Source organism: Salvelinus alpinus, chromosome 18 (genome assembly GCF_045679555.1).
Source record: "Salvelinus alpinus chromosome 18, SLU_Salpinus.1, whole genome shotgun sequence".
NCBI classification, from domain to species: Eukaryota; Metazoa; Chordata; class Actinopteri; order Salmoniformes; family Salmonidae; genus Salvelinus; species Salvelinus alpinus.
In genome coordinates this window covers 16,910,406-16,936,793 of record NC_092103.1, presented here as the reverse complement: position 1 = coordinate 16,936,793, position 26,388 = coordinate 16,910,406, and the positions used below count along the sequence as shown (strand labels likewise).

General features: G+C 42.9%; 2 protein-coding genes across 7 annotated transcripts in view; both read right to left on the bottom strand.

Moving 5' to 3' along the window:
* depdc5 (DEP domain containing 5, GATOR1 subcomplex subunit) overlaps positions 1 to 19,045 on the bottom strand; it is a 32,498-nt gene extending 13,453 nt beyond the window's left edge. Inside the window, exons 1-32 of one of the 5 annotated variants that reach the window (XR_011668770.1) lie at positions 17,883 to 19,045; positions 17,685 to 17,772; positions 17,552 to 17,598; positions 17,309 to 17,394; positions 17,122 to 17,205; positions 16,965 to 17,014; positions 16,766 to 16,835; positions 16,560 to 16,638; positions 16,326 to 16,387; positions 15,910 to 15,979; positions 15,740 to 15,812; positions 15,473 to 15,576; positions 15,289 to 15,363; positions 15,047 to 15,181; positions 13,409 to 13,470; positions 11,958 to 12,031; positions 11,691 to 11,760; positions 11,561 to 11,597; positions 11,345 to 11,462; positions 11,018 to 11,250; positions 10,489 to 10,689; positions 9,024 to 9,159; positions 8,816 to 8,919; positions 8,609 to 8,668; positions 6,977 to 7,160; positions 6,364 to 6,524; positions 6,015 to 6,135; positions 5,747 to 5,914; positions 4,328 to 4,565; positions 4,006 to 4,139; positions 3,779 to 3,878; positions 2,897 to 2,959 (exon numbers count right to left, since the gene is read on the bottom strand). Coding sequence is in view for 4 of the 5 variants with exons in the window: in XM_071350453.1 (XP_071206554.1) it covers positions 2,897 to 2,959; positions 3,779 to 3,878; positions 4,006 to 4,139; positions 4,328 to 4,565; positions 5,747 to 5,914; positions 6,015 to 6,135; positions 6,364 to 6,524; positions 6,977 to 7,160; positions 8,609 to 8,668; positions 8,816 to 8,919; positions 9,024 to 9,159; positions 10,489 to 10,689; positions 11,018 to 11,250; positions 11,345 to 11,462; positions 11,561 to 11,597; positions 11,691 to 11,760; positions 11,958 to 12,031; positions 13,409 to 13,470; positions 15,047 to 15,181; positions 15,289 to 15,363; positions 15,473 to 15,576; positions 15,740 to 15,812; positions 15,910 to 15,979; positions 16,326 to 16,387; positions 16,560 to 16,638; positions 16,766 to 16,835; positions 16,965 to 17,014; positions 17,122 to 17,205; positions 17,309 to 17,394; positions 17,552 to 17,598; positions 17,685 to 17,772; positions 17,883 to 17,937 (3,342 nt within the window). In the remaining variant the exon portion in view is untranslated. The remainder of the gene's footprint in view (positions 1 to 2,896; positions 2,960 to 3,778; positions 3,879 to 4,005; positions 4,140 to 4,327; positions 4,566 to 5,746; positions 5,915 to 6,014; positions 6,136 to 6,363; positions 6,525 to 6,976; positions 7,161 to 8,608; positions 8,669 to 8,815; positions 8,920 to 9,023; positions 9,160 to 10,488; positions 10,690 to 11,017; positions 11,251 to 11,344; positions 11,463 to 11,560; positions 11,598 to 11,690; positions 11,761 to 11,957; positions 12,032 to 13,408; positions 13,471 to 15,046; positions 15,182 to 15,288; positions 15,364 to 15,472; positions 15,577 to 15,739; positions 15,813 to 15,909; positions 15,980 to 16,325; positions 16,388 to 16,559; positions 16,639 to 16,765; positions 16,836 to 16,964; positions 17,015 to 17,121; positions 17,206 to 17,308; positions 17,395 to 17,551; positions 17,599 to 17,684; positions 17,773 to 17,882) is intronic. The other 4 variants (XM_071350453.1, XM_071350454.1, XM_071350455.1 and 1 more) reach the window with 4 other exon arrangements.
* A 2,362-nt stretch (positions 19,046 to 21,407) lies between these two features.
* On the bottom strand, positions 21,408 to 26,092 carry rab36 (RAB36, member RAS oncogene family). 2 transcript variants are annotated; one of them, XM_071350452.1, is made up of 11 exons: positions 25,801 to 26,092; positions 25,143 to 25,246; positions 24,107 to 24,198; positions 23,913 to 23,987; positions 23,713 to 23,814; positions 23,527 to 23,591; positions 23,248 to 23,299; positions 23,062 to 23,143; positions 22,783 to 22,873; positions 22,246 to 22,362; positions 21,408 to 22,036 (listed from the first exon to the last, which is right to left on the bottom strand). In XM_071350452.1, exons 1-11 carry the CDS (start codon positions 25,868 to 25,870, stop codon positions 21,975 to 21,977), a joined length of 912 nt encoding a protein of 303 aa, XP_071206553.1. In that variant the 5' UTR covers positions 25,871 to 26,092; the 3' UTR covers positions 21,408 to 21,974. The 2 variants fall into 2 exon arrangements, with proteins under 2 accessions (XP_071206553.1, XP_071206552.1); XM_071350451.1 differs by having other exon boundaries at positions 25,143 to 25,261; positions 25,801 to 26,090.
* Between the last annotated feature and the right edge of the window lie 296 nt (positions 26,093 to 26,388).

Genomic DNA, 26,388 nt, shown 5'->3' with positions numbered 1-26,388 from the left:
CTGCTACCGCACAGCAAGTGGTACCGGAGCGCCAAGTCTAGGACCAAAAAGCTCCTTAACAGCTTCTACCCCCAAGCCATAAGACTGCTGAACAATTCATCAAAAGGCCACCCTGACTACTTACATTGACCGACCACCCCCCTTGTTTTTACACTGCTGATACTCGCTGTTTATTATCTATACATAATAACTTTACAGATTACTTCGACTAACCTGTACCCCCGCACATTGACTTGGTACCGGTACCTCCTGTATATAGCCTCGTTAATGTTATGTAAATATCTTATGTTAATTTGAGATTTTTTATTTATTTTTACTTTAGTTTATTTATAAAATATTTACTTTAGTTTATTTATTTCTTGAACTGCATTGTTGGTTAAGGGCTTGTAAGTAAGCATTCCACTGTAAGGTCTACACCTATTGTATTTGGCACAGGTGACATAACATTTGATTTGATGAAAACCTGCTCCAGAGCGCTCAGGACCTCAGACTGGGGCGAAGGTTCACCTTCCAACAGGACGACGACCCTAAGCACACATCCAAGACAACACAGGAGTGGCTTCGGGACAAGCCTCTGAATGTCATTGATTGGCCTAGTCAGAGCCCGGACTTGAACCCGATCGAACATCTCTCGAGACCCCTGAAAATAGCTGTGCAGCGACACTCCCCATCCAACCTGACAGAGCTTGAGAGGATCTGCAGAGAAGAATGGGAGAAACTCCCCAAATACAGGTGTGCCAAGCTTGTAGCTTCATACCCAAGAAGACTCAAGGCTGTAATCGCTGCCAAAGTTGCTTCAACAAAGTACTGAGTAAAGGGTCTGAATACTAAAGTAAATGTATTTTTTTCCCCAATTTGCAAACATAAAAAAAAAAGAAAAAGGTTTTTACTTTGTCATTATGGGCTATTACGTGTTAATTGATGGGGGAAAAGAAACAATTTAATCCATTTCAGAATAAGGCTGTAACTTAAAATGTATAAAAAGACAAGGGGTCTGAATACTTTCCGAATGCACTGTAAATATGGTATTGGACTTTTTAATATTTAATGTACAGTACCAGTCAAAGGTTTGGACTCACCTACTCATTCCAGGGTTTTTCATATTTAAATTTTTTTTTCTTCTACATTGTAGAATAATAGTGAAGGCATCAAAACTATGAAATAACACATTTGGAATCATGTAGTAACCAAAAAAGGGTTAAACAAATCTATATATATTTTACATTTGAGATTATTCAAAGTAGCCAACCTTTGCCTTGATTCCAGCTTTGCACACTCTTGCCATTCTCTCAACCAGCTTCATGAGGTAGTCACTTGGAATGCATTTCAAATAACAGGTGTTCCTTGTTAAAAGTTAATTTGTGGAATTTCTTTCCTTAATGCGTTTGAGCCAATTAGTTGTGTTGTGACAAGGTAGGGATGGGTATACAGAAGATAGCCCTATTTGGTAAAAGACCATGTCCATATTATGGCATTATTAGGTAAAAGACCATGTCCATATTATGGCATTATTAGAACAGCTCAAATAAGCAAATAGAAACGACAGTCCATCGTTACATCAAGACATGAAGGTCAGTCAATCCGCAAAATTAAAAACGTTGAAACTTTCTTCAAGTGCAGTCGCTAAAACCATCAAGCGCCATGATGAAACTGGCTCTCATGAGGACCGCCACAGGAAAGGAAGACCCAGAGTTACCTCTGCTGCAGAGGATAAATTCATTAGAATAACTGCACCCTCAGACTGCAGCCCAAATAAATGCTTCAGAGTTCAAGTAAGACACATCGCAACATCAACTGTTCAGAGGAGACTGCGTGAATCAGGCCTTCATGATCGAATTTCTGCAAAAAACAAATAAATAAACACTACTCAAGGACACCAATAATTTAAAAAAATACTATCTTGGGCCAAGAAACACGAGCAATGGACATTAGACTGGTGGAAATCTGTCCTTTGGTCTGATGAGTCCAAATTTGAGATTTTTGGTTCCAACCGCCGTGTCTTTGTGAGACGCAGAGTAGGGTGAACGGATGATCTCCGCATGCGTGGTTCCCACCGTGAAGCATGGAGGAGGAGGTATGGTGTGGGGGTGCTTTGTTGGTGACACCATATGTGATTTATTTCGAATTCAAGGCACACTTAGCAAGAATGGCTACCACAGCATTCTTTAGCGATACACCATCCTATCTGGTTTGCACTTAGTGGGACTATCATTTGTTTTTCAACAGGACAATGACCCAACACACCTCCAGGCTGTGTAAGGGCTATTTCACCAAGAAGGAGAGTGATGAAGTGCTGCATCAGATGACCTGGCCTTCACAATCACCCAACCTCAACCCAATTGAGATGGTTAGGGATGACTTGGACCGTGGAGAAGGCAAAGCTGCCAACAAGTGCTCAGCATATGTGGGAACTCCTTAAAAAGCATTCCAGGTGAAGCTAGTTGAGAGAATGTCAAGCGTGATCAATGCAAAGTTGTCATCAATGCAAAGGGTGGCTACTTTGAGGAAAAAATATTTTGGTTTAACACCTTTTTGGTTACTACATGATTCCATTTGTGTTATTTCATAGTTTTGATGTCTTCACTATTATTCTACAATGTAGAAAATAGTAAAAGAAAAGAAAAACCCTTGAATGAGTAGGTGTGTCCAAACTTTTGACTGGTACTGTATATAGTAGGCTTACTACTTTGTGTATTTCATATCGCTTATTCTTATTTCTCGTGTTTCTTTTTTCAAGTTTTACATTGTTATTGATTATTGCAAAGTTGGGTTTAGAGTTTGCAAGAAAGGCATTTCACTGTACTTGTGCATGTGACATTAAAACTTGAAACAGGACAACACACACACACTTCTACTCTAACAGATGCAGCGGCATCCAGTGCCCCTAGTTACTAACCTGTGAGTGATAGATGTAGGAGGAACGAGGGCTACGTATAAAATCCAAAATGAAGGCAGCATCCTGTTAGCATAGGAAGAGGGATACACCACAGGACGAAAAACCCAAAGTCCATCAACAGGAAAAGAAGGGAAGGAGAGAAAGTTGGGGAAGGAGAGAAGGAAACAAAAGCAAAGCGAAACCCCATAATAAGGAAGCAAAGATAAACCCCTATAAAACGGCAAACCAACATTCCATACACACCAACAAAAAATGCCCCCAACCAAAACGCCCCAATTGAGCTCCCTTTAACCCAAGACAGAAATTGAGCTCCTTTTTACCCAAGACAGAATTTTAGCTCCTTTTTACCCAAGACAGAATTTTAGCTCCTTTTTACCCAAGACAGAAATTGAGCTCCCTTTTACCCAAGACAGAATTTGAGCTCCTTTAACCCAAGACAGAAATTGAGCTCCCTTTTACCCAGGCCGGAAATTGAGCTCCCTTTTACCCAGGCCGGAAATTGAGCTCCCTTTTACCCAGGCCGGAAATTGAGCTCCCTTTTACCCAGGCCGGAAATTGAGCTCCCTTTTACCCAGGCCGGAAATTGAGCTCCCTTTTACCCAGGCCGGAAATTGAGCTCCCTTTTACCCAGGCCGGAAATTGAGCTCCCTTTTACCCAGGCCGGAAATTGAGCTCCCTTTTACCCAGGCCGGAAATTGAGCTCCCTTTTACCCAGGCCGGAAATTGAGCTCCCTTTTACCCAGGCCGGAAATTGAGCTCCCTTTTACCCAGGCCGGAAATTGAGCTCCCTTTTACCCAGGCCGGAAATTGAGCTCCCTCTTACCCAAGACAGAAAGCCCTTGATCATTGTGTTCCTTCCCAAAACCACACAAAGACACCCACCTTGCGAGGGCTGTCCACATATGTAGTGGTCATGGTGACAGTGGATGACTCACTGGTGGCAGCTGAGGGTTTCCCCTGTTGTTGCTGCTCCTCTAGAGTCCTGCAGACAGGAAATGCATCATCATTGTAAGACCGGTACATTCAATGTCAGATACCCTTGTGCTTCTAATAATTTGGAAACACACAAGGTTCCATTGAAAGCACACAGACAGGACAACTACACTCACTTTTGGTTCTGCTCCAACTCCAGGAGAGCTGATAAAGCGGAGGTGCCTTTCTTGCCCAGAGGGGGTGCTACAGGCTCCGGAGGGTAGGCAGAGAGAGGACCAGTCACCTGCAAACCCTTCATCGCCGGTCCTTTCTACAGACAGAATGAGAGGGGAAGACAGTACGACAGGAAGCTTAAAACAGCTCAAGACAACATTGGCATAGGATCATTGTTCCTGGCAGTCAGTTTCTCTCTTAGCTGGGTTTGCAAGACTGCTCAATCACATCTTTTGAGTTTTCTTTGTGTTTTGAAATGAGTAAGACAGTGTTTTAGGGTGTTACCCTGATGATCCTGTCAGAGCGGTGGCGTCTGCGGATGCGGTTGAGTCCCTCCAGGAAGCGGATGAAGCCATCCAGCAGGGCCCAGTCCCCGGTGCCCGTCATGCCCTCTCTGCCCGCCACTGTGCCAACTCCCTCCCCGTAAACGTCCCAGTGCCCCTCCCCGTCCGCCACACGTCTAGCCCCTCCGGCCGGCAGCAGCAGGAAGCGGGTCCGCCAGAACTTCAGAGAGTCTATCAAACTATGGCACACGACCGGTAGAAATAAGAGTTATTTGGAAGTGTGACATACATATACATACATACATACTGAACAAAAATATAAATGCAACACGTACACTTTTTTTATTTTTTACATTTAACCTTTAGGCAAGTCAGTTAAGAAATAATTCTTATTTACAATGACGGCCTACTCCGGGCAAACCCGGACGACGCTGGGCCAATTGTGCACCGCCCTATGGGACTCCCAATCACGGCCGGATGTGATACAGCCTGGAATCGAACCAGGGTGTCTGTAGTGACACCTCAAGGACTAAAATGCAGTGCCTTTGACTGCTGCGCCACTCGTGTTGGTTGCATGTTTCACGAGGTGAAATAAAACATCCAAGAAATGTTCCATACACACTAAAATCTTAACTCTCTCAAATGTTATGCACAAATTAGTTTACATTCCTGTTAATGAGCACTTGTCCTTTGCCAAGATAATCCATCCACCTGACAGGTGTGGCATATCAAGAATATGATTAAACAGCATGATCATTACACAGGTGCACCTTGTGCTGGGGACATTAAAACGCCACTCTAAAATGTGCAGTTTTGTCACATACAATTCCACAGACGACTTAAGTTTTGAGGGAGAGTGCAATTGGCATGCTGACTGCAGGAATGTCCACCAGAGCTGTTGTCAGAGAATTTAATGTTAATTTCTCTACCATAAGCTGCCTCCAACATCGTTTGAGAATTTGGCAGTACGTCCAACCAGCCTCACAACCGCAGACCACGTGTAACCACACCACCCCAGGACCTCCACATCCAGTTTCATAACCTGCGGTATCGTCTGAGACCAGCCACCCGGACAGCTGATAAAACTGAGGAGTATTTCTGTCTGTAACCCAGTGGGTGAGCCTGGCTGGATGGGTGGGTGGGTGGACCTATGCCCTCCCAGGACCACACATGGCTGCACCCCTGCCCAGTCATGTGAAATCCATAGATTAGGGCCTAATACATTTATTTCAATTGACTGATTACCTTATTGTTGCATGTTGCATTTATATTTTTGTTCAGTATAGTTGACTCTGTACACTCAGTGTTGGCTATGGCAAACTCTTTTACAACAGAAAGGGGTCCAAATTAATGTGTTAAAGCCTTCCCTGGGGCTGAACATGGCTCCGTATGTGACTGTGTGTTTGCTGAGCATAGGTACCTGAAGTCCTCAGAGCCAGCAGAGCAGATGTACTGGTCCAGGTAGTTCCACTTGTACTCCTCCAGTCTCTCGTGACCAAACTCCACCCAGCAGGACAGGAAGTGGGCGTCAGAGTGAGGGGGACACAGACTGTAGGTGTATTGGATCTGGGCCGACTCATACGGGTACCTGACACACACACACACACTCTACAGGTGAGTGACATGCAAACAGTACAGTCTGATGATTTAGCTGGGAGTATGGATCTAATGTAAGGCTGGAGACTTACTTCGGAAGGTAGCGGGTAACAGTGATGATTTTATCCTTCAGGCAAACTTTATGGAAGGTACGGCCCATACTGAGCCAGTACAGACTCTCCTCCTCTTCTGGCCTGCGCCGAGAGACCAGCCCTGAGAAGGAGGAAGAGAGAGACAGAGGGTAAATGACTGCACTTGGTCCAAACTGAGATTACTGCAATTTACCAAATGATTAAATTATGCAAGTGAATATGCCGTATAACAGACTCATTAGCCTCTCTAAGTGAAGAGTGTCAGTCAGTAGCTAACTGCGACTGTGGTGTTATTAGGTAACTGTGTCAGAGCTGAGCAACAGGCCCGGACAGAGACAGTATAGAACACCTCTGGTGTAGAGTGGACTACTGCTGAGGGGCGGGGCCACAGCAGGCTGGGGTTTCCTCTTGTTAGGTTGGACGATGATCTGGTAGCCCTGCATCAGCCGCTGACAGATAAACTCCTCAAACACCTGAGGGGCACTCATCACCGGGGCCTCATCATCTCGCCTGAGACAGAGAGAGACAGGGTGAGAGCATCTGAAACAGCTGCATGTACCTGTTGGTTTATTAGTTGCTATATATTTCTCAGTAGACCATGCAGTCAGTCAGTGTTGCAGTAGTCATTTTGTATACTACGTGAGGTGTGTGTGTACTCTGCGTGTTACATTTTCTACCCCTCCAGGTCAGTGTATGGCAGCATGTTGTACCAGCCCTCAGTGTAGTTGTTCTACAGTGTGTGTGTGTATTTTTGGTTTTACTATCCTTGTTTTGACCAGTAGAAAATTTGGACAAGTGGGGACATTTCCCCAGTCCCCACAAGGAAAAGGCTATTTTAGGCTTAGGGTTCCAAATAGTCTTACAGTTAGGGGATAGGTTTAGGGTTAGGGAAAATAGGATTTTGAATGGGAATCAATTGTTTGGCTCCCACAAGGATAGTAAAACAAACATGTGTCCTGTACCTCTCCAGATCAGTGTGTGGCAGCAGGTCGTAGCAGCCCTCAGTGTAGTCGTTCTGCAGGGTCTGCCATTCAGGGAAGTAGTCGGTGGTGAGAGGCAGACAGGCAGGTGTGGTCAGAGATTTCCAGTCTACCCCCACCGTGCAACAGAAGCTGGGCACTGTCGGGGGGGCAGACAGCAGCAGGGCTTCAGGGGAACCCCCGCCACACACACGGAGCCAACCAGACAAAAATACCATACATACATACATACATACAAACACAGAGACAGACACAAACAAGTGCCCCGTGGCAAACACACATACCACCCAACAGGGTGCATTTTGTGGACGAGGAGGAGGTAAGGAAATAGGAAAAGAAGGACAAGCAAAAGAGAGAAATACATTTGGAATGAAAGGAAGGTGTGCAGAGGTGGTTGATAAAGTAGGAGGGGAAAGTGTGGAACAAAGATACAGGTTGGAATGATAAAAAGAGTGGCGCGGGAAAAACAACAGCCAACGAGACAGAAACAAACAAAAATAAAAAGTAGAGAAAGAGAGAGGGAGAGAGAGAAAAGAGGGGGAAGGAAAAAAAGAGCAGAGGGTTATTCTCATTGCCTTCATTACACCTGATGATGATTCCAGTGTCACTGACAGAAGTGGAGCTCTGATCAACACATGCAGGAGATTGAGGCTCTGTGACAATCGACCTGGCAATCTGTGATGATGTGATAAGCATGTGATAAGCAGTGATCTCATCAGCAGTGTGATTACAACACACACATGCACGCATATATGGCTCATACAAACACACACATATATATGTTATATATACACACACACAGTACATGCAAAACAAACACACTACACATGCCACAGAGAAATGGACAGAAACTCATGCGTTTACATTTGAGTAATTTAGCAGACGCTCTTATCCAGAGCAATTAGGGTTACGTGCCTTGCTCAAGGGCACAGACAGATTTGTCACCTAGTCAGCTCAGGGATTCGAACCTTTCGGTTACTGGTCCAACGCTCTTAACCGCTAGGCCACCGGCCATCCATGCAGACAGTCAGGAGTCACACACACACACACACACACACACACACACACACACACACACACACACACACACACACACACACACACACACACACACACACACACACACACACACACACACATACCTGGAAGAGGCTAATTAAGCACATAATATTAGAGTCTCTGCTCTCAAGTGTATTATGTATGATAGAGTAAAAGATAGCAGATACATTGAGGAGAGAGATGTGAAGCCTGAGGGAGAAAATGGAGGAAGCCGAGAAAGAGTTAGAGAAGCTGGAAGATAGAGAATGGAAGTGAGAGATACTCAGAGGTAGAGAGAAGGACGATAGAGAGGGGGGGGGGTGGGTGCGTGACCCAATAACGTGTGACCCTTTATGCTCACAGACAGACACCGAACGGAGGATTCAGCCAATCAGGGGTTCAGCTGAATAAGCTCTCAGTTCATCATGTGAGGGCTTATTCCAATTATCAGTTCGGCTGTCAGGCAATGTTCACAACCAAACTGATAGGATATTGTGTACATGACATGTGTGTGACTGTGTCAAAGTGTATCTGTGTAGTGAGTGTGTTTTCTTTCTTAGGGCAGCACAGACTCACTTGGATCCGGACTGCCAGAGGAAAAGTCCTCCAACGAGGAGCCACGGTTTACCGGTGTTCCTGTACAGACATTATCAGCATTAAAACCAACCGCGTGACCATCAACCATATAACATTAAGAGAAAAGATAGTTGGCAGGGTTTGTGTGTGATGAATACAATGCTTATATAGTGAGTCAGATGCACTAGCGTGTGTGTGTGTGTGTACCAGTGCTGTTGCTGCTGGCTGGGCTGCCATGAGTATACTCCTCCATCCCTCCGCTGGAGTACAGCCCATTTTCTCCTGCCTGTCGTCTCTCTGAGGCTGTCCGTCTGAACACACAGTCCACAGGGGGGGAAATAATCAATAGACAACTATAATTACATTAAAAATAAATAAAAAAGAGGCATGGCCTTCCCCCTGGGGCGTGTCTAACCTGCCAGTGGCCTCGTGATAGGCCAGTTCCAGGAGCTCGGCGGAGGTGTGGGCGGGGTCTCTCTGCTCGCTGCCCTGCAGTTCAGCCATGTTCTGTCTGGTCTGGTGGTGGATCTGGATGGCCTCTCCTGACGGACCTGGAACACATTAATTACGTTCCACGTGAAAGATGTCCTGTACTGGAACGTACGCATTGTACCTGTAGCATCATGACTGCCATGTGCTTGTGGTACACTGATACTTCTATTTTGTATTTTTGTCTCAAAATGTGCATCAGCCAATTAGAATCGTCAATGTAGTTGCACGTGCTAAAATGCTACATGTTAGCTGTTCCCATGACATAACCTCGCACATTTAGCCCTATGCTAACCTGACCAGGTGGTAGTGATTATTTCCTGTAACAAATTCCACATTAGCCTATCAAAGATCTTAGACTATATATATCCACCAACTCAACGGCATTTCTTAAAATAGCTTAACTTGGCCACCAGAGATATTTTAAACCTCCAAATATTACTTTTGTTTCACTTGGTCGGTCATAAGAGTAGTGTGTCAATATTGCATGATACATCCTTGACTAAGATACTAACGTTAGAATTTTAAAAAAACATTTAAATGACAAAATCCCACGTTTTTCCTTATCCGTTTTACAAACATTTATGTGCTTTCACGGGAGAAAGATCAACATTTGAGTTTATCGTCCATCAAAAAAAAAGTCAAAGAGCCTCATGGTCTTGTCAAATAGCTGTCATGTACCTCCACTACAGTCACTGCCGGGTGGCATACGCCGCTAAACCGTGAATTTGCACGGTACAGTAACCGCGGGTTCGAGGCTCCCTCACATCCAAGCTTTTTTGCTAAGGACAAATCATTTCACTGCTGGTCCTCGATGCTCAATTCAAATAACGCACTTGATTATTAGCAGAGCTTGTCTACAAGGCTGAAGAAAGATACAGCTCCTTATAAATGTATTCTTAATCTTCAATGTGTTGGATGCACTTCCCTTCGCAAATTTCAAAGGAAAAAAATACTGTATCTCACCCGGGATTCGAACTTGCCACAAACAGCTAAAATTACCAGGAGCCAGGCTCGCTACACTGTGAGCTAATCGTCCAGTTGAAATGTTGCGTGTTTGATTAGCAGATGTTGCCGTTTGACCTCTGTTAAGGACACTCTTATGAAAAAATAAATAATTATATCACGTCCAACTACGTCAACATTTGTAATTGGTCGATGCAGAATTACAGAAAACAATCATTCCCAGCTGGTGTTGTCAGAACAGAGCTAAGTGTGCCATGTTATTTTAAGGGAAAAGCTAACATTCAGCGTTCTATCACGAGAACCACGTGAAAGATTTGAATTGGCTGATGCGGATTCTGAGACAGAGAAAAAGTTTAAACTAGCGGGTTTCAGTCTGTCTAATTCTAAGTGGATGAAGGTGTGTGTGTGTGTGTTTGTGTCCTCACCCACAGGGAAGGTGTGCATCCAGCGCCTGCGGTTGGAGGTGAGCTTCATGGGCATGCGTGAGGGGGCGAAGGGGTTAATGAGGGCCCTCTGAGGGGTGTAGCCCCCTGGGCGCACATGGAGGGTGGACTCAGCACTCCCCACAGTGAACCTCCCCGGAGCACTGGAGTCCCGCTGAGATTCCATCATCTTCTCCAACAACTCTGAGAGAGAGAGAGACAGAGACACAGACAGACAGACACAGAGAGAGACACAGAGAGACAGACACAGAGAGAGAGATAGACAGAGACAGACAGACACACAGAGAGAAAGAGACAGACACAGAGACAGACACAGAGAGAAAGAGACAGACACAGAGAGAAAGAGACACAGACAGACACACAGAGAGAGATAGACAGAGACAGACACAGAGACAGAGACATTAGCACAGTTGAAATAAACACTTATGGCTACTCAGCACATGAATGGATACCACACCCTCACAATTAAACATCACACTAATCACTCATACAAGGGGTTTATTCCTGGTACCTCTGGTGCTGGTGTAGCCCAGGGAGCTGCTGACCTCTCCGTACTGGGCTGGGGGCAGACGGGGGATCAGCAGGATGTTGGACACCCTGCCCAGGCTGTCATCAGAGGCCAGGCTCCGCTGCTCGTCAGGCCCACAAGAGCGGACAGGGGGGGACACACCGCCCCCTAGAACCCCACTCACATCCGCAGACCCCCAGCTTCTCCTTCCACTCACTTCCCTCTCTCGGACCACCCTAGAAGACCGTCACACCGAGTTACTCCTATCCTTACTCTTAACTCTATTTATTGGAAGTGTGCAATAAATGCGTGGTTGTGTTTGAGCAGCACCTGAAGTTGGTGCTCCTCTGGGCTCGGGACGGCCCGGGGAGTCTGAACACCTGTGCATCATGGGCATCGTAGTCCACCTGGATGGGAAGGCTGTTCTCGTCCTTCGGAGCCTCAAGAGCTGAGAGGCAATGAAGAAGAGGCACAGTTTGTTAGAGAAGAAAAGAGAATGATAGTTCATTGCAGGGGGGTTTAATCAATAAACACATTCTCTCTTACTGTGCTCTTTGTTGTTCTTGAATTTTTCTGCATGGAGCTAGACACAAACAGATGGAGAAAATAAATGACAGGTGAGCTGTAAGCCAAATTCAACATAGTGGCTGCATCTGGATTAGGTCTATATATGTACCTTGCGTCCTGCCAGCTTGATGCGAGGAGTGAAGCAGCTGCAGGAGTTCTGGCTTTTGGATGTGTAAAAGCTGTGGTCATGGTAACAGAAAGAGATAACATTAGAAAAACATCCCTTCCTTTCTCTAAAACCCATTCATCTCTTCACCAGGAATATTCAACAGTCTCCCATCCTGAAATATATGAACCTCGCTTACCCATATTACCCTTCCTCTGTTCTCCTCCATCTCTCCATCTTTATCCGGAAGCTGTGTCTGTCTGGTCTTACCTGTGGTTAATCCAGTGGGGCAGGTTGTAGTCATCCCCCAGTCGTGAGTCTCCAGGCACTGTCCTGTTGTGCAGCTTGTCAACATCACAGGGAAAACATACAGTAACCATCCAATACAAAGACGGTGACATATTGTAGAAAATCATAACTCAGAAAACGGTAGCAATAACAGACATTCTGTATCTGCACATCAGACAAAATAGTTTAATTTTGTAGTTTATTTGAAAATACCAACTCTTCAAATACTCAAGGTAGTCAAATATAATTTATATACAGTTTCAACTAAAAGGCAGCTATTTTCTTTGATATTCAAATACAGGTCTCAGAAAACCAAATAATATTTTAAGGTATTTGAAAAGTACAACAGTTAGTTGAATTCGTCTGAATATAATAACACACATGGTTTGGATGGCTCATAGATATGAATATAGCCTATAGCCTAGAATTAAATACATGGAGGACATGGAAGCACCTCAACATTAGAGTAGACCATTTTTGCCGCTTCAAAATGACTAACAAAAGTAAATTAGTAAGGTAATACAGTAACACTTGACATCAAGTTCTTATACATGTGTAGTAACTTAGTGATTATTAAAAAAGCTACGTTGTTATATAGGACTTTGGAAATTGCTTTGTAATAATGGAGTTATTACATAATTGGAAAAAGGAACAGTAACTATGCCTTGTGTACAGTAGTTACAAAACTCAGCTCATTGCAATGCAATTCAAATGCATTGACCAAAGTATTATGTATGCAAATAAAATGTTGCTCAAAAAGTAATGAGATTTTTACAAGAACAGTTTAATATTAAGTGTTAATGAGAATGATAAAAGTAACAAAATATGGCTATTATGTTTTGAAAGGAAACTAAATATCCCAAAACTGCCTTCTACTTTTTTTAAAGTAGTCACTTTCTGAGATGTGTATTTAAATTGTTTTAAAAAGTAGTCATTTTTGATGATCTGTTTTCAAACAGATGTAGTCACCGCCAAAGTAACTATTTGTTCCCCTTCCACAAAGCAGTTAAAACAGGTCTGCTGCACATCGACTTGAGTCCAAATAATTTGGTCATAATGACGATTGAGGCATTTCCAGGGTTTAAAAAAAAAATGTATCCGTGACTGAAACTTAAGTCCATCTCAGGCAAACTTTTTGGCTCGAGAGCCCCATTGGGAGGGTTGCACAGATTTTTTAAAGACAGATTTCTTTGTCAGAATTGATTGCGGGCCAGAAAAAGGGCAATTATTTGAAAATATATAGGTCCATTATCATTTCTCCAAACTTTCTAGTTTTAGATGTTCAAGTGTGGCTGGAGCTTTAATTTAAAAAATAAAAAATAAAAATACAATTATTTACTAAAACCCTCATGTATCATCCATATTACAGAAATCCGTCGCAGTGATGGAGAACTCTAACCTCTGAGTTTATATTTGGGTTCAGTCCGTCTTACCTTAAATAGAGGCACTGCATGAAGTGGCTGCTCTCCCATACACACCAAGTCCACACCGATACCTGGCAAAGGAAAACAAATGTCAGAATAATCACTTTAGTCCCATCACCTTCTAATAGCAAATAATTTATGAGCATCAACAATGTACAGTGCTTTCGGAAAGTATTCAGACCCCTTGACCATTTCCACATTTTGTTAGGTTACAGCCTTGTTCTAAAATTGGTTACATTTTTTTTCTCATTAATCTACACCCAATATTCCATACTGACAAAGCAAAAGCAGGTTTTTATACATTTTTGCAAATTTATTAAAAAATCCCAAAACGGAAATATCACATTTACATAGGTATTCAGACCCTTTACTCAGTACTTTATGGAAGCACCTTTGGCAGCAATTACAGCAACGAGTCTTCTTGGGTATGACTCTACAAGGTTGGCACACCTGTATTTGGGGAGTTTCTCCCATTCTTCTCTGCAGACCCTCTCAAGCTCTGTCAGGTTGGATGGGGAGCATCACTGCACAGATATTTTCAGGTCTCTCCAGCGATGTTCGATCGAGTTCAAGTTCAGCCAATGACTAGGCCACTCAATGACATTCAGAGACTTGTCCCAAAGCCACTCCTGCATTGTCTTGGCTGTGTGCTTAGGGTCATTGTCCTGTTGTAAGGTGAACCTTCAGCCCATTCTGAGGTCCTGAGCAGGTTTTCATCAAGGATCTCTCTGTACTTTGCTCCGTTCATCTTTGCCTCGATCCTGACTAAGAGTTGAATCTTGGTTTCATCAGACCAGAGAATCTTGTTTCTCATGGTCTGAGAGTCTTTAGGTGCCTTTTGGCAAACACCAAGCGGGCTGTCATGTGCCTTTTACTGATAAGTTGCTTCCGTCTGGCCACTCTACCATAAAGGCCTGATTGGTGGAGTGCTGCAGAGATGGTTGTCCTTCTGGAAGGTTCTCCCATCTCCACAGAAGAACTCTGGAGCTCTGTCAGAATGACCATCGGGTTCTTGGTCACCTCCCTGACCAAGGCCCTTCTCCTCCGATTGCAGTTTAGCCGGGCGGCCAGCTATTGGAAGAGTCTTGGTGGTTTAAGAATGATGGAGGCAACTGTGTTCTTGGGGACCTTCAATGCTGCAGAAATGTTTTGGTACCCTTCCCCAAATTTGAGCCTAGACACAATACTGTCTAGGAGCTCTACGGACAATTCCATCGACCTCATGGCTTAGTTTTTGCTCTGACATGCACTGGCAACTGTGGAATCTTATATAGACATGTGTGTGCCATCCCAAAACATTTCCAATCAATTGAATTTACCACAGGTGGACTCCAATCAAGTTGTAGAAACATCTCGAGGACGATCAATGGAAACAGGATGCACCTGAGCTCAATTTCGAGTAGCATAGCAAAGGGTCTGAATACTTATGTAAAAACATTTGTGTGTTTTTTTTCTTCTTTGTATAAATTAGCAAAACATTTCAAAACCTGTTTTCACTTTGTCATTATGGGGTATTGTGTGTAGATTGCTGAGGATTAAAATAAGGCTGTAACGTAGCAAAGTGTGGAAAAGGTTAAGGGATCTGAATACTTTCCGAAGGCACTGTATATGACTGTCCATCCCATTACTGTTGTTATAACTACCTACCATTGTCAATCATGCGCTGCTTGGTTAGGATCATGAGCAGTCGGTCCACTTCAAACACGCCCACCCCCGGGGTGATGACCACAGACATCTGACCGGTGCGGTCAAAGTTGCGGTTTATGTAGTGCTTGTCAAAGACTGTGAAAGGCACAGGACCGTATTTAAATCATAAGGAGACAAGATGATATGTGGCTCAATATGAACACTGAGCATCACACAAAATAATGAGCAGATGACACACTCACCGTTGAAAGACAGGTTAATGGCCTCAAGGTAATTCCCCTGAGCAGCAGTAGAGTTATGGCCGGAGGGGAAACCAACTATCACAAAAATAACCACATGTACACAAGTAAACATAAATAATATGGTAACATTCATAAGTGCCCTGCTCATAACGTTAAATGTACAAAGTTGTGTCTGATTCATTACCCGCTTCTTTTAGTCGCACCAAGACAGGATACTGAATGAAGAGCTTCTTGATGGTGACCAGTAGAGAGGTCCACTCATCACGTCTCTCAGTCTGAGCCACTACCCTACAAAGACACAACACAAGAGAAACACCATGAGTCAGTCAGACAGTTGACAGATGAGGGAAAGAGATCAACTGGTAACTACAACTAGAAATCAGTAGACATACAAAAACGGACATTGTGAAAATAGAATTGAAAGAGACAATGAGGCTGGAAGACAGTAAACCTGTAGAAATCTTCATAGAAACGGCCCTCGTGGTCCTGTCTGATGGAACCTCTCAATATGTCAGGAAACTCCTCTACAGAAGATGGAAAGATAAACAGAATATTTAATCTAATAATAGCTAGCATGTGATATTCCTGATGTCTCATGAAAACAGAAATAAGAAGTCTCACCCAAGGTTTTAGCGTTGTAGAAAGTGCGTGAGAAAAGCACCACTGTCACTTCATGGCTGCAATACCTCTCCTGAAAAAGTCAAAAAAAATCTCACTAGGTTAAATACCTTTAGAACTGCATTGTTTAATGCAGGGGTGGGCAATTCCAGTCCTCGAGGGCCTGATTGGTGTCACAGTTTTGCCCCATCCCCAGCTAACACACCTGACTCCAAAAGTCACCTAATCATGATCTTCGGTTTAAAATGCAATTTGATTAATCAGCCGTGTTTGCTAGGGATGGAGAAAAAGTGTGACACCAATCAGGCCCTTGAGGACTGGAGTTGCCCACCCTTGGTTTAATGCCTAGAAATGTGTTCATTAAGTTTAATTAATGGGTTTATGCATTGCAAGTATAACACAGAACGTAAGTCACAAACCTTCCATTTGGCAAAAAGATCAGACAAAAAACCACTGACTGCTTTCTCAAAGTAGAGATCCCCTGAAAACAAATGAAAACTTTATTTTCCTCCTCATTGACAAACTACAGGGCTCATTGCTCAATGCCAATCTCAGTAAAACACCTACTCACTCAAGACAGAAGAAACACAGCCTCAATCTCACACACTCAACAATACCAACACCTGATAACCTGGGATAGAAGAGAAACTAACCGTAGATATCAAAGTCCCACATTTCGCAGCTCATCTGGATGAAGATGTACACCATGGCAGAGGTCGACCTGAACACCACCTGCATTAAACACCACAAATATGAAAGGCACTCTATCGTAAAGAGACTGGAGAACATATTTAGTAACTACATACAGTGTCCTGCAATATCTTAATAGACAGTTACTTTTGAAGGTGACATTGCTTACCCTGGTGTCTTCACTGATGTAGCCACAGGTGACCTTCTCTCCTTTCACCCATAACTCACTGGCCTGGGCTCTGAGGGTAACAGAGACAGGTTACAACGTAAGGGACAGAAGCTCACATAATAACATAAAACATAAAACATATTTACACATGAAATAACATATTTATTATTATTAATGTGTTAAGAATGGTATTGCATACCTGATCCCTGCAAATTCCACTTTCTGGGTCACATAAGCACAGGTGCTCACCTAAGATAAATATAATGAAGTTCTAATAGGCACAGATTCAAGAAGTAGACTACCTTAACAAAACACCAATAGCATATACAGAGGTATTCAAACAGACTCCCTCTCACCAGACTCTTCTTCAGTCGCCACATGTCTCCCCTTCCAATGTATTGGTCTTTGAACGTGAGCTCTACGAGGTCCAGAGTTACATCCTAACACAGAAATCCATATACAGCATGAGCTCGCTTTAAAAATCAGCTTGAATAGTGTAATTCAATCAAATACTATTGGAAATATGATTCATAGAAAAAACACCTTTGGATCCACAATGTTTACAATGACATCCTGGTATGCCCGGAGTTTGAAGGCTTGCGCCACCGTCTGGTCCACACTGATTGTCTCTGGAGGAGACGATGAATGCATTGTATTTAGGCTACAGATTTACTGATGAGCGTTCCTTGTGCATGTAATTTACAATCAAATGGAATATTGATCAGTTCACTAGCTAGGTTCTATAGGGGCTTCCCCTAAAACTGGAGGAAATGAGTCATGCTTTACCTTTCTGGAGGTCTTCTTTGAGACTCTTCACTTGCAGCAAGAGAGGGCTGTTGGAAAATGAGGAGAATCTATCATAACTTTGGACCAATATATAGACCCAGGCAAAAGATAACTTCTTGGCATGCATCCTCACCTGTATTCATCTGTGGGGTGTGCAATCTCAATTATGTCCCCAAGGGAAACTTGAGGGAACACCTTGGGGTTCACCACCAGCTCATCATCTGTGTATAAGGAAGGGTTATTCTCAACAACAGAACAGCATTCATTTCACCCAACACATGATAAAACACTGTGAACCGTTTTACACCGTCACTGAAAGGAATTCACTCACCACTGCCCCCAAAGCCTTTCTTGTGCACCACAAGTTTGTATGTTTTATTCTTCATGATGGACAAGCTAAAGGCACACCGAATGCATGTTACCAAGAACGCATGTTATATAACCTTTCGGTTACACCCAACTCTATCAACCCGAAGAAACGAGAAGTTTTGTAGACACAAATAACACCCTATTAGTAACACAGAGCTCCACGCATGGGACACCACTGACTTGACGGTCTCGTGATGGTGGCTAACGTTAGCTGCTACAGCTAACTTGTGAGCTTTTAGCAAGTTACATCTACCTGGAAACACAACGTGAGACAATGCACACAAAAGTTGGATGAAGTTCAGACTTGCCTTTACAACGCATTAATATGAAAAATAGGTTAAACGTTATTGAAATTAGACGTTTCGTATATTGTTGTTTTTACTGCACAGCGAGGGTTCAACTTCCTGCAAAACATGGAGTATAACCGCCCATAGATTATAAAGTCATTCAACGATTGGTTTCTTGTCAGTTGTTGACGCTAGCTGATTGGGTGTTCGCAAGACCGCGTACCAAGTGGTACTGGCTACTGGGGGTGCGTTCGTAAATTCACTCTGGCCATCTACTCCGTTTCAGAGCACTCTCGTCTGAGTGTGTCAGAGTGTAGAATAAATTATGAATTTACGAACGCTCAACACCCGTTGAATACGACCGGTGTCGGTAAACGTCGGCAAAAAAACGTTATTAAATTGTTGTCAGCAGCACAGTTACAGTCACCAACGCTCTGGATAACATGAAACAGCCTAAACCACTTCTGCACGGGAGAGTAAAATGGTCAGAGTGAATTATTCTCTCATTTGTGTCTTGAAGTAGCTAGCAAGCTAGCCAATGTTAGCTTGGTTGCTTGACTGCTGTTGTGGGGTCAGAACGCTCGGATCAACCCTACTGAGCGTCCAGTGTGCGCTCTGAACGCCCCTAGGGGCTCTGTAGCTAGCAAGCTAGCCAATGTTAGCTTGGTTGCTTGACTGCTGTTGTGGGGTCAGAACGCTCGGATCAACCCTACTGCGCGTCCAGTGTGCGCTCTGAACGCCCCTAGAGCGAAACGCTCCGAATTACCAACGGACAATCTGTCAACGCTCTGGATTTACGAACGCCCGGGGCGCATTTTGAGCGCCCTCTGGCACTCCAGAATGAATTTACGAACACACTGTGGGTGTGCTTAATTTTCATTCCCGTGCACTTTAGCACAGATTATTTATATTAACCACATACTATAGTGGCCGCTCTAACACTGAAAATACGTTTATTCAACAATGGAAGGCAGTAGGGAGGAGGTAAGACCATTCTAGACAATGTGAGGACAGATACTCGTGTGCAAAACTATTTCCACTAGTTACGCCACTTTCTGGAGAAGACAGACTTTGGACCCAGTTATCGCTATCACTTCCTCTGTGACTCTAGTCGGGTCCCAATTTACTGTTGCAAGGTAGAATAGTAGAATACACAATATGCTATTTTGACATTTGGTTGTGCGTCAACAGTTTTTCTATTTTATCTTATGTCAGTCACTGATAGTCACTCAATTAGCCCATGTCAGCTAAACATTTATAGATTGGTAAATTAGCCAGCTATCTAAACTTGTAGTAATCAAGGTCGAATTAGAGCCCCCATTGATTTGTTAGTCAGTTTCACTCTCTCCACCTTATGGCATAATATGTAGAATAGCAGGAAATTTCCTGTAAAACTGCTTATTTCCTCTCTGCCCCATGGCAAATGAGTATAATTGCACGAAATTAAACATACAACTTCAAAATGTGCATGAAATTACTTATAAAATTGCTAAATCTTCTCTCCGCCCCATGGCAAAATGTGTGGAATTGCAGCAAAATAGCTTTAAAACAGCAACATCTTCTCCACACCCCATGGCAAAAGTGTAGAATTTACACAACATTTTTTTTATCTATCTGGGGGACAACTACGGCCCCTCGTGATGACTTCAGATTATTTGTGGCCTCCACCAACATCAAAGTTGTCCATCCCTGACCTATGCGGACGTGTTTCCTCCAATGGTTGCTTCCTACAACACTGGGCGGATACGATTATGCCCAACCACGGGATACCCGTCTATGGCCCATTACGTCAGCGGGCGAAAGCAGGGAGGGAGGAGTGCCCTTCTCAAATCGAACAGTAATATGTGCCTGTCGGCCATTTTGTCAACAAGGCAGCATGGTTTCATCGTCCAGAAAGATACATCTCTTTTCCATAAAATAAATGTTAGAATTGTCTTGACTATTTTTCATTGGGAAGGCAGGTAAAGTGTTTTATCAAAATAAATCCCGTTTGCATGGGAAAACACAGAACCCTAGTAATTACTACACATGCTTAATTAGGTCACTTTTGTTTTGAGCAGACTTTGCCGTGGGCTTTCTTCGCCGGCACCTGGCTCATGTTCGGGTGGCAGCCCGGTTTCAAATCGAATGCAATCAACTTTCAGCCAGTGCAAACACGCCTACATGGGCGCCCGGGCGCGATTAATCGATTATTGTGGAGCTCCTGCACCTAAATGTAAACATTACCGGCATCCCAAATTAGTTCCAGCACCTATTTTAGTCTAAGTCGAGCACTGCATATCGCTATTACAGCTTTGCACAGAAGTAACCTGTGCTTGGCGATACTTTCTTCATTCTCAATTTAGAAGAAATGTGTAACTTATCAATAGTTTATAACTGTCTGTGTCCAGTTGCAGGTGGTCCTCCAAAAACCAGAGAAAATTCAGAATGATATTAAATCCACTTTTTGCACAAGAGTGATAAGTTCCCTAGCCAATTTAGCTGTCAGACTTCTTTCTTCTTTGATGACGTTTAAGAGTGGTTGGCATCTAATAAATGTTGCATTACTGCCATCTACTAGACTGGAGTATAACTCCCTTATACATTGCTTGAAAAAAACATGGGGGAAAAAGAAAGAAATCAACAAATACCCTACCATCTACCCTACACTTACTGAACACCCACCACCCTACTCCACTATTTAAAACTATCTAGTCCTTCACAACATCTTTGCAGGAACAGGTAGTTTTCATGCGCTGTGGCCACGGCCAAATTAAGAAGTAGATGACAGCGACCAAAACAAAGATCTACACACATGCAAGAGGCAAAACATGGATTTAATATAATTCTGAATTGTGTCTGGTTTTTGGAGAACCACCTGCAACTGGACACGGACATTTATAAGATACACTTTTCTTTCTGAATGGAGATAGAAGAAAGTATCCCCAAGCACAGGGTTAGTTGAACAGCATCACATATCTTGTTACACAATGTTGTAGCTTATTGAACTTGTCCTCCATTGAGGTGATTCTTTAATTCCTTGCATTTGTATTTCTTGAATTTACTGTTTGTGTAAATGCAGTGGCTAACTGTTCTTTCTTTTCTTTAATGCTGAAATGTTTTGTCACTGTTCTTGGTCAGTTGTGAACTCGGTCAGTAACTAGCTCTGTAGCACTTTACAAAGTGAGAGTCATCCAGTGAAAGGAACTGAGATATTTAGATGTTGTGAAGACCCATACAAAAATATGAAACTTTATTTTGATTAGGGGTAATGTCATCACCAGCCAGCTCTGTCTCTGTGCAGAAACAATTCAGCCTAACAACGAGGTTAGCAGTAATAACAAAAATATGCAATAAAATTATTGGAAATGTAACTGCAGAATGTTAGGGCTACACAATACATAACGATAATACAGTATATTACATAAACTATCAAACCACTTCTTCTACAAATAAGTCTGAAATGCACCCTAATTTCCAAAATTCGACAAAATACTGAATTCATAAAATACTTTACAATGCATATAATAAAGGTCATTGATGACCGGATTAAAATCAAGGAAGTTGATACATTACATCCCAAAATGGCAGTACTAAATGATGATTATAAAGGCTGTAGACACTTGTGTGTCCACGTACGAATGATACCAGTGAAGACTGAGAAATAGAGGCACATGTCAGTCACAGCTCTTTCCACTTTTAAAATCCACTATTTCAACATCTTTCTAGACATATCACTCCCCTTCCTTCCTTCTCTTGACTCCAACTTCAAGTCCTCTTCTCTTTTCTCAGCAGCAATTCGTATTCACTGCTTTGGACTGGGGCTCCTCCAGGTTGGCTCTGTCAGATTCTAAAGGGAAAGATACCAAGAACATCAATACAGAGTATTGGAATTTACAACTTCAATTCAAGTCCAATCTGAGAGATGAGCATCTGACAACATATTTATTCCCAAATGTTTAAATAAACATCCACTATTTTCCTCTCTATATACTGTATGTCCCTCCACCTACACTCTCTGACCCAAACCCCTCTGTTGCCCTTTGAGTTGTCTCTTACTGATGCTGTCTCCTCCTCCTATTCGAGTGGAGGTGATCCCTCTCTCCATGTCCTTCAGTACAGAGTCTTCAAAGGCCAGAGATGCCACCCGGAAGAAGAACCCCTGCACGTTCTCCCCTACACAGTCACACCGATAGTGAGTGTCATTACCATATCATCAAAATGCTTATTTACAGTAACAAGACCGGCAGCTGCATTGAATGCACTTGGCCCAGACACACTCCATACAGTGAAACAGCTTAACCTCTGATTACACAATAAGCACATTGCACACCTGGAGACCATCTCTATGTAATTATCCTGTGGTCTCTAAAACCACAGCTATGCTTGTGTGTATTAGGTCGTTGTTGGGGAATTGTTAGATATTACTGCACTGTCGGAACTAGAAGCACAAGCATTTCGCTACACTCGCATTAACAGCTGCTAACCATGTGTATGTGACAAATAACATTTGATTTGATATGCTAACGTCAACATGAACATCGCAATGAAGTCATGGTGTCATGTTATAATAGGGTTTTTTGCTCCGGTCTGTACCTGTCTTGGCCGAAACAGACCAAAACTCAGCTTTCATTTTAGTTGCTATCTTGATGGCATCTCTCTCAGTCCTCTGGCGCTCCTCTGGAGCCTTGTGCACAGAGAGAAAAGATTAATCAATTGTATTTTAAAGCATAGAAAGGAGCCAAAAGACAGAGCTAATGGATATGGTTCTTCATTACGGATACGGGGGGGGGGAAAGCATATTATACACCTATGTGTGCCTATCTACAATATCTATCTATCTATCAAGAACCATGTACATGTTTGTGCACTCACAAGTAGGTCACTCTTGGTTCCGACCAGGAAAACAGAACAGGAGCCAGGTTCATTCTCCCTCATGGCCTCATCTAACCACTGCCTGTGAGAGATAGAGACATTTCATTTGAGAGGACATTTTACTTTGATTGTTCTGATTTATCTTTGTGCTCGCTCTTGATTTCATATTATATTAAATAAACCTACCATGAGTGCTCCAAGCTCTTAATGTCTGCCATGTCAAATACTGTGATTATCACTGTAATAAAAACACAGAGGCTTAGATACAGCAACAGTGAACTCCTCAGGGTTTCCATAGTCTACAATGGCTGCTTTTTACACAGGCAGTCAAAAGCTGATCTTTTAGTCTTTTGACCAATCATATCAGATCTTTTTCAGAGCTGTGAAACTAGTGAAAAAAAGATCAGAATCGGGCTCCCTGTGTAAACGCAGCCAAAGGCATCTCACTGGCTGTCTCTGTCTTACCCTGAGCTCCTCTGTAGTATGCTGAAGCGATGCATTTGAATTTTTCCTGGCCAGCTGTGTCCCAGCTATGTAGAGAAAGAGAAGGGGGGGGGGAAAATCACCTTTGAATACAAGTAAAGAATCACAAGTTTCTAATAAAATAATAAAGCACATAATCAAAGAAACCAGAGCATGACCCTCACTCACATCTGAAGGGAGAATGGAGCTCCTGAAATCTCAAACCTCTCAATCTCAAAGTCCACTCCTATGGTAGCCTTGTAGTCTCTGTCAAATACATCTTTGCAGAACCTGAAAATGCAGAACAGAATATACAAACATGTTAGAAGGCTGTTTACCACCTAAAAGGAACATGATATAGCAGCCAGGTCGCAAGCTGAATACTTTACCGGTTTATTAGGCAGGTCTTGCCCACATTAAGGTCACCAACAACCACTGCTTTGGACATCTTCAGTCTGTCCCATCTTCAAAGGAAATATTCAACAGCTAAATCCAGTGTTGCTTTTCCAGATAAATCCAATACCAATCAATAAGTGAATCAGTCAGACATTAATCAATCAATTCATCTAACCAGGCAACTCACCCCTGATGCCTGTCAGCTCTTTCTTTGCAGGTAGCCTTGGCCTGGGTATCCCAGTCCTCCTTCATCTGCAGACAGGCCTGTGGAGTATAACACTGGAAACAACAGTCGCATCAACGTTAACAGACATCACTCTCTGATGTACAATCACACAGAAGAGTTTAAATGCATTGTTTGGTATCTGTAATGAAAACAATAATGCAGCACTGATGTTTATTTTGTTATGAGCTTCCATCTGACATACTGAAGGCCTTTTTTAATGGTGTGTCATGAAAATACCAGCTGTCTACAAAGTCTTGCTGTTCCAGTTATTCCTGCTGACATTACTGTAAAAGCTCTTCTCATATCCAGGCTTGAAAAATGTCACTCAAACTCCCCTGACCTTTTAATTGAATCTACTTTTGAAACGGCACCAGGAGACTGTGGGGGAAAATAGCTAAATCCTTGCGTATTAGGAATACAGTATGTGTGCAACATCCTCTGAAGCTTTTACAGCCCTGGCAATTTACATCTTCACTACTTATTTGACGAGACAATTTAAAATACATAAAATGTTACATCAGGCAACGGATACATATGCCAAAATTGTCGAGGATACATATACAAAAAAAGTCAAGACACTTGTTTCTATTGTGGTCCTATATTATCTACTCAGAATACTGTCCTGACCAAGGAGAGTTTAGGTGTCACTGCATGCTGTTAGAACTTATGAGTTGGGCCTACTCAGCAACAGCTGACAGAGAGACTTCATTGGGTACAGTAGGTTACTATACAACATTAACTTTATTAGTGCTGTTTTCAGAAATAGCCAGCCCTGTGATCACACACACTCAGACAACTGTAAGCTCCTGTGTGGATGTCACACAGTTTCAATAACATCAACCACATACTGTTGACCCCTCCATTCCAACCTGTTTTGAATGACAGCACTTGTGACTTTTAACAAACGGTACCAGAGCCACTAAAACATTATGGTAGGTTTGAGTTGATCCAGATGGCTAGCAGGCTGGTAGCAGGTTGCTGGTGTGTGCTCGGGTACCTTTGGGAACTTGGATATGACCCTGTCTCTGCTCACAGGTGGTGGGAAGTGCATCATCCCGTTCCTCATCTCCTGCATTATGGTAAGGCTGTGTGGTGGTCTGCCTGTGAACGAGAATCCTGGCCATGACCAGTGCAATGTACTGATTAGCTATATTAATTCCCATGCCATAAGTGTGCAGACTCCTGTGAAGGGTGCACCCCCTTCTCTAAAACACTGCAGTATGATGTGTGAATAACCATACTGGAGTGTTTTAGGGAAGGGGGTTCACATTCATTATTATGTAGGCCGTGCACAAATTACGCTTCAGTGGCCTAAGGTTTAAACTCCACTGCCCATATAATATTTAGATAGCCTACATAAAGCTCTGAAGATGACTCAACGATAACATTTCTCAGATGAACAAAAAAGGTATGTTCAGCGACAGTGATAATAAAAAATACTATCAAGTGTGGAGAATCTAGACTTGTGTGTGCAAGTACTGCGGTGGAAACTAACGTTAGCTATGATGACTGTTTAATCTTCTATATTCTAGAACACAAAGTGGCTACGCTACAATATAGCAAGACGCAATGAAATGGCAACATTTGGCCAATGAAAATATCTGCAACATAGTACCGTGTACCTTGAAATCAAGAATGATGTGTAAACTACTCACGGATTCTTGTCAACTGTTCCGTCGTTGCTGCTAAAAAAAATCGTTCACTTGAATCTCGAGCTGGAAGCATCAGATCTACCCCGCATCTCCATGACAACCAGCTTTCAGTGCTCTACAGGGATATTTGTCATGTGATAAAAGCATGGCAGCCAGGCAGAAACGCGTAAATTCAACGATTGTTAGGCTATTAAAATGTCACATGTATCGAGTGGAATGTGGCCATTCTAACAAACGACATGTTTTGGATGTTCCAGTAGCTAGAATCATGTAGAATTCTAAATGACGTTAGGTCAATGCGGGTATGCTGTATCTGCTCCTGTGAATACAAGGGCCGTGTGCAGCTAGCTGCAGTCTATTCCATCTATTCGCATTGATAAGAAATCCTGGCAAGTACACTAAAGAAACTGAAGTATGTATTTGATTTTGTTGCTAGTATTATGCACTTCCTGTAGTAAGAATAGTGGTCTATCTCTTTCTCCCCCCTCTTCTCTCGTCAGCATGTTTGAACACACAAGCTCTCAAAACGACACAGAGAAAAATGTAATTGATCGTTTTGGACCTCCAGGTGACTGCAGATGAAACTGTCTG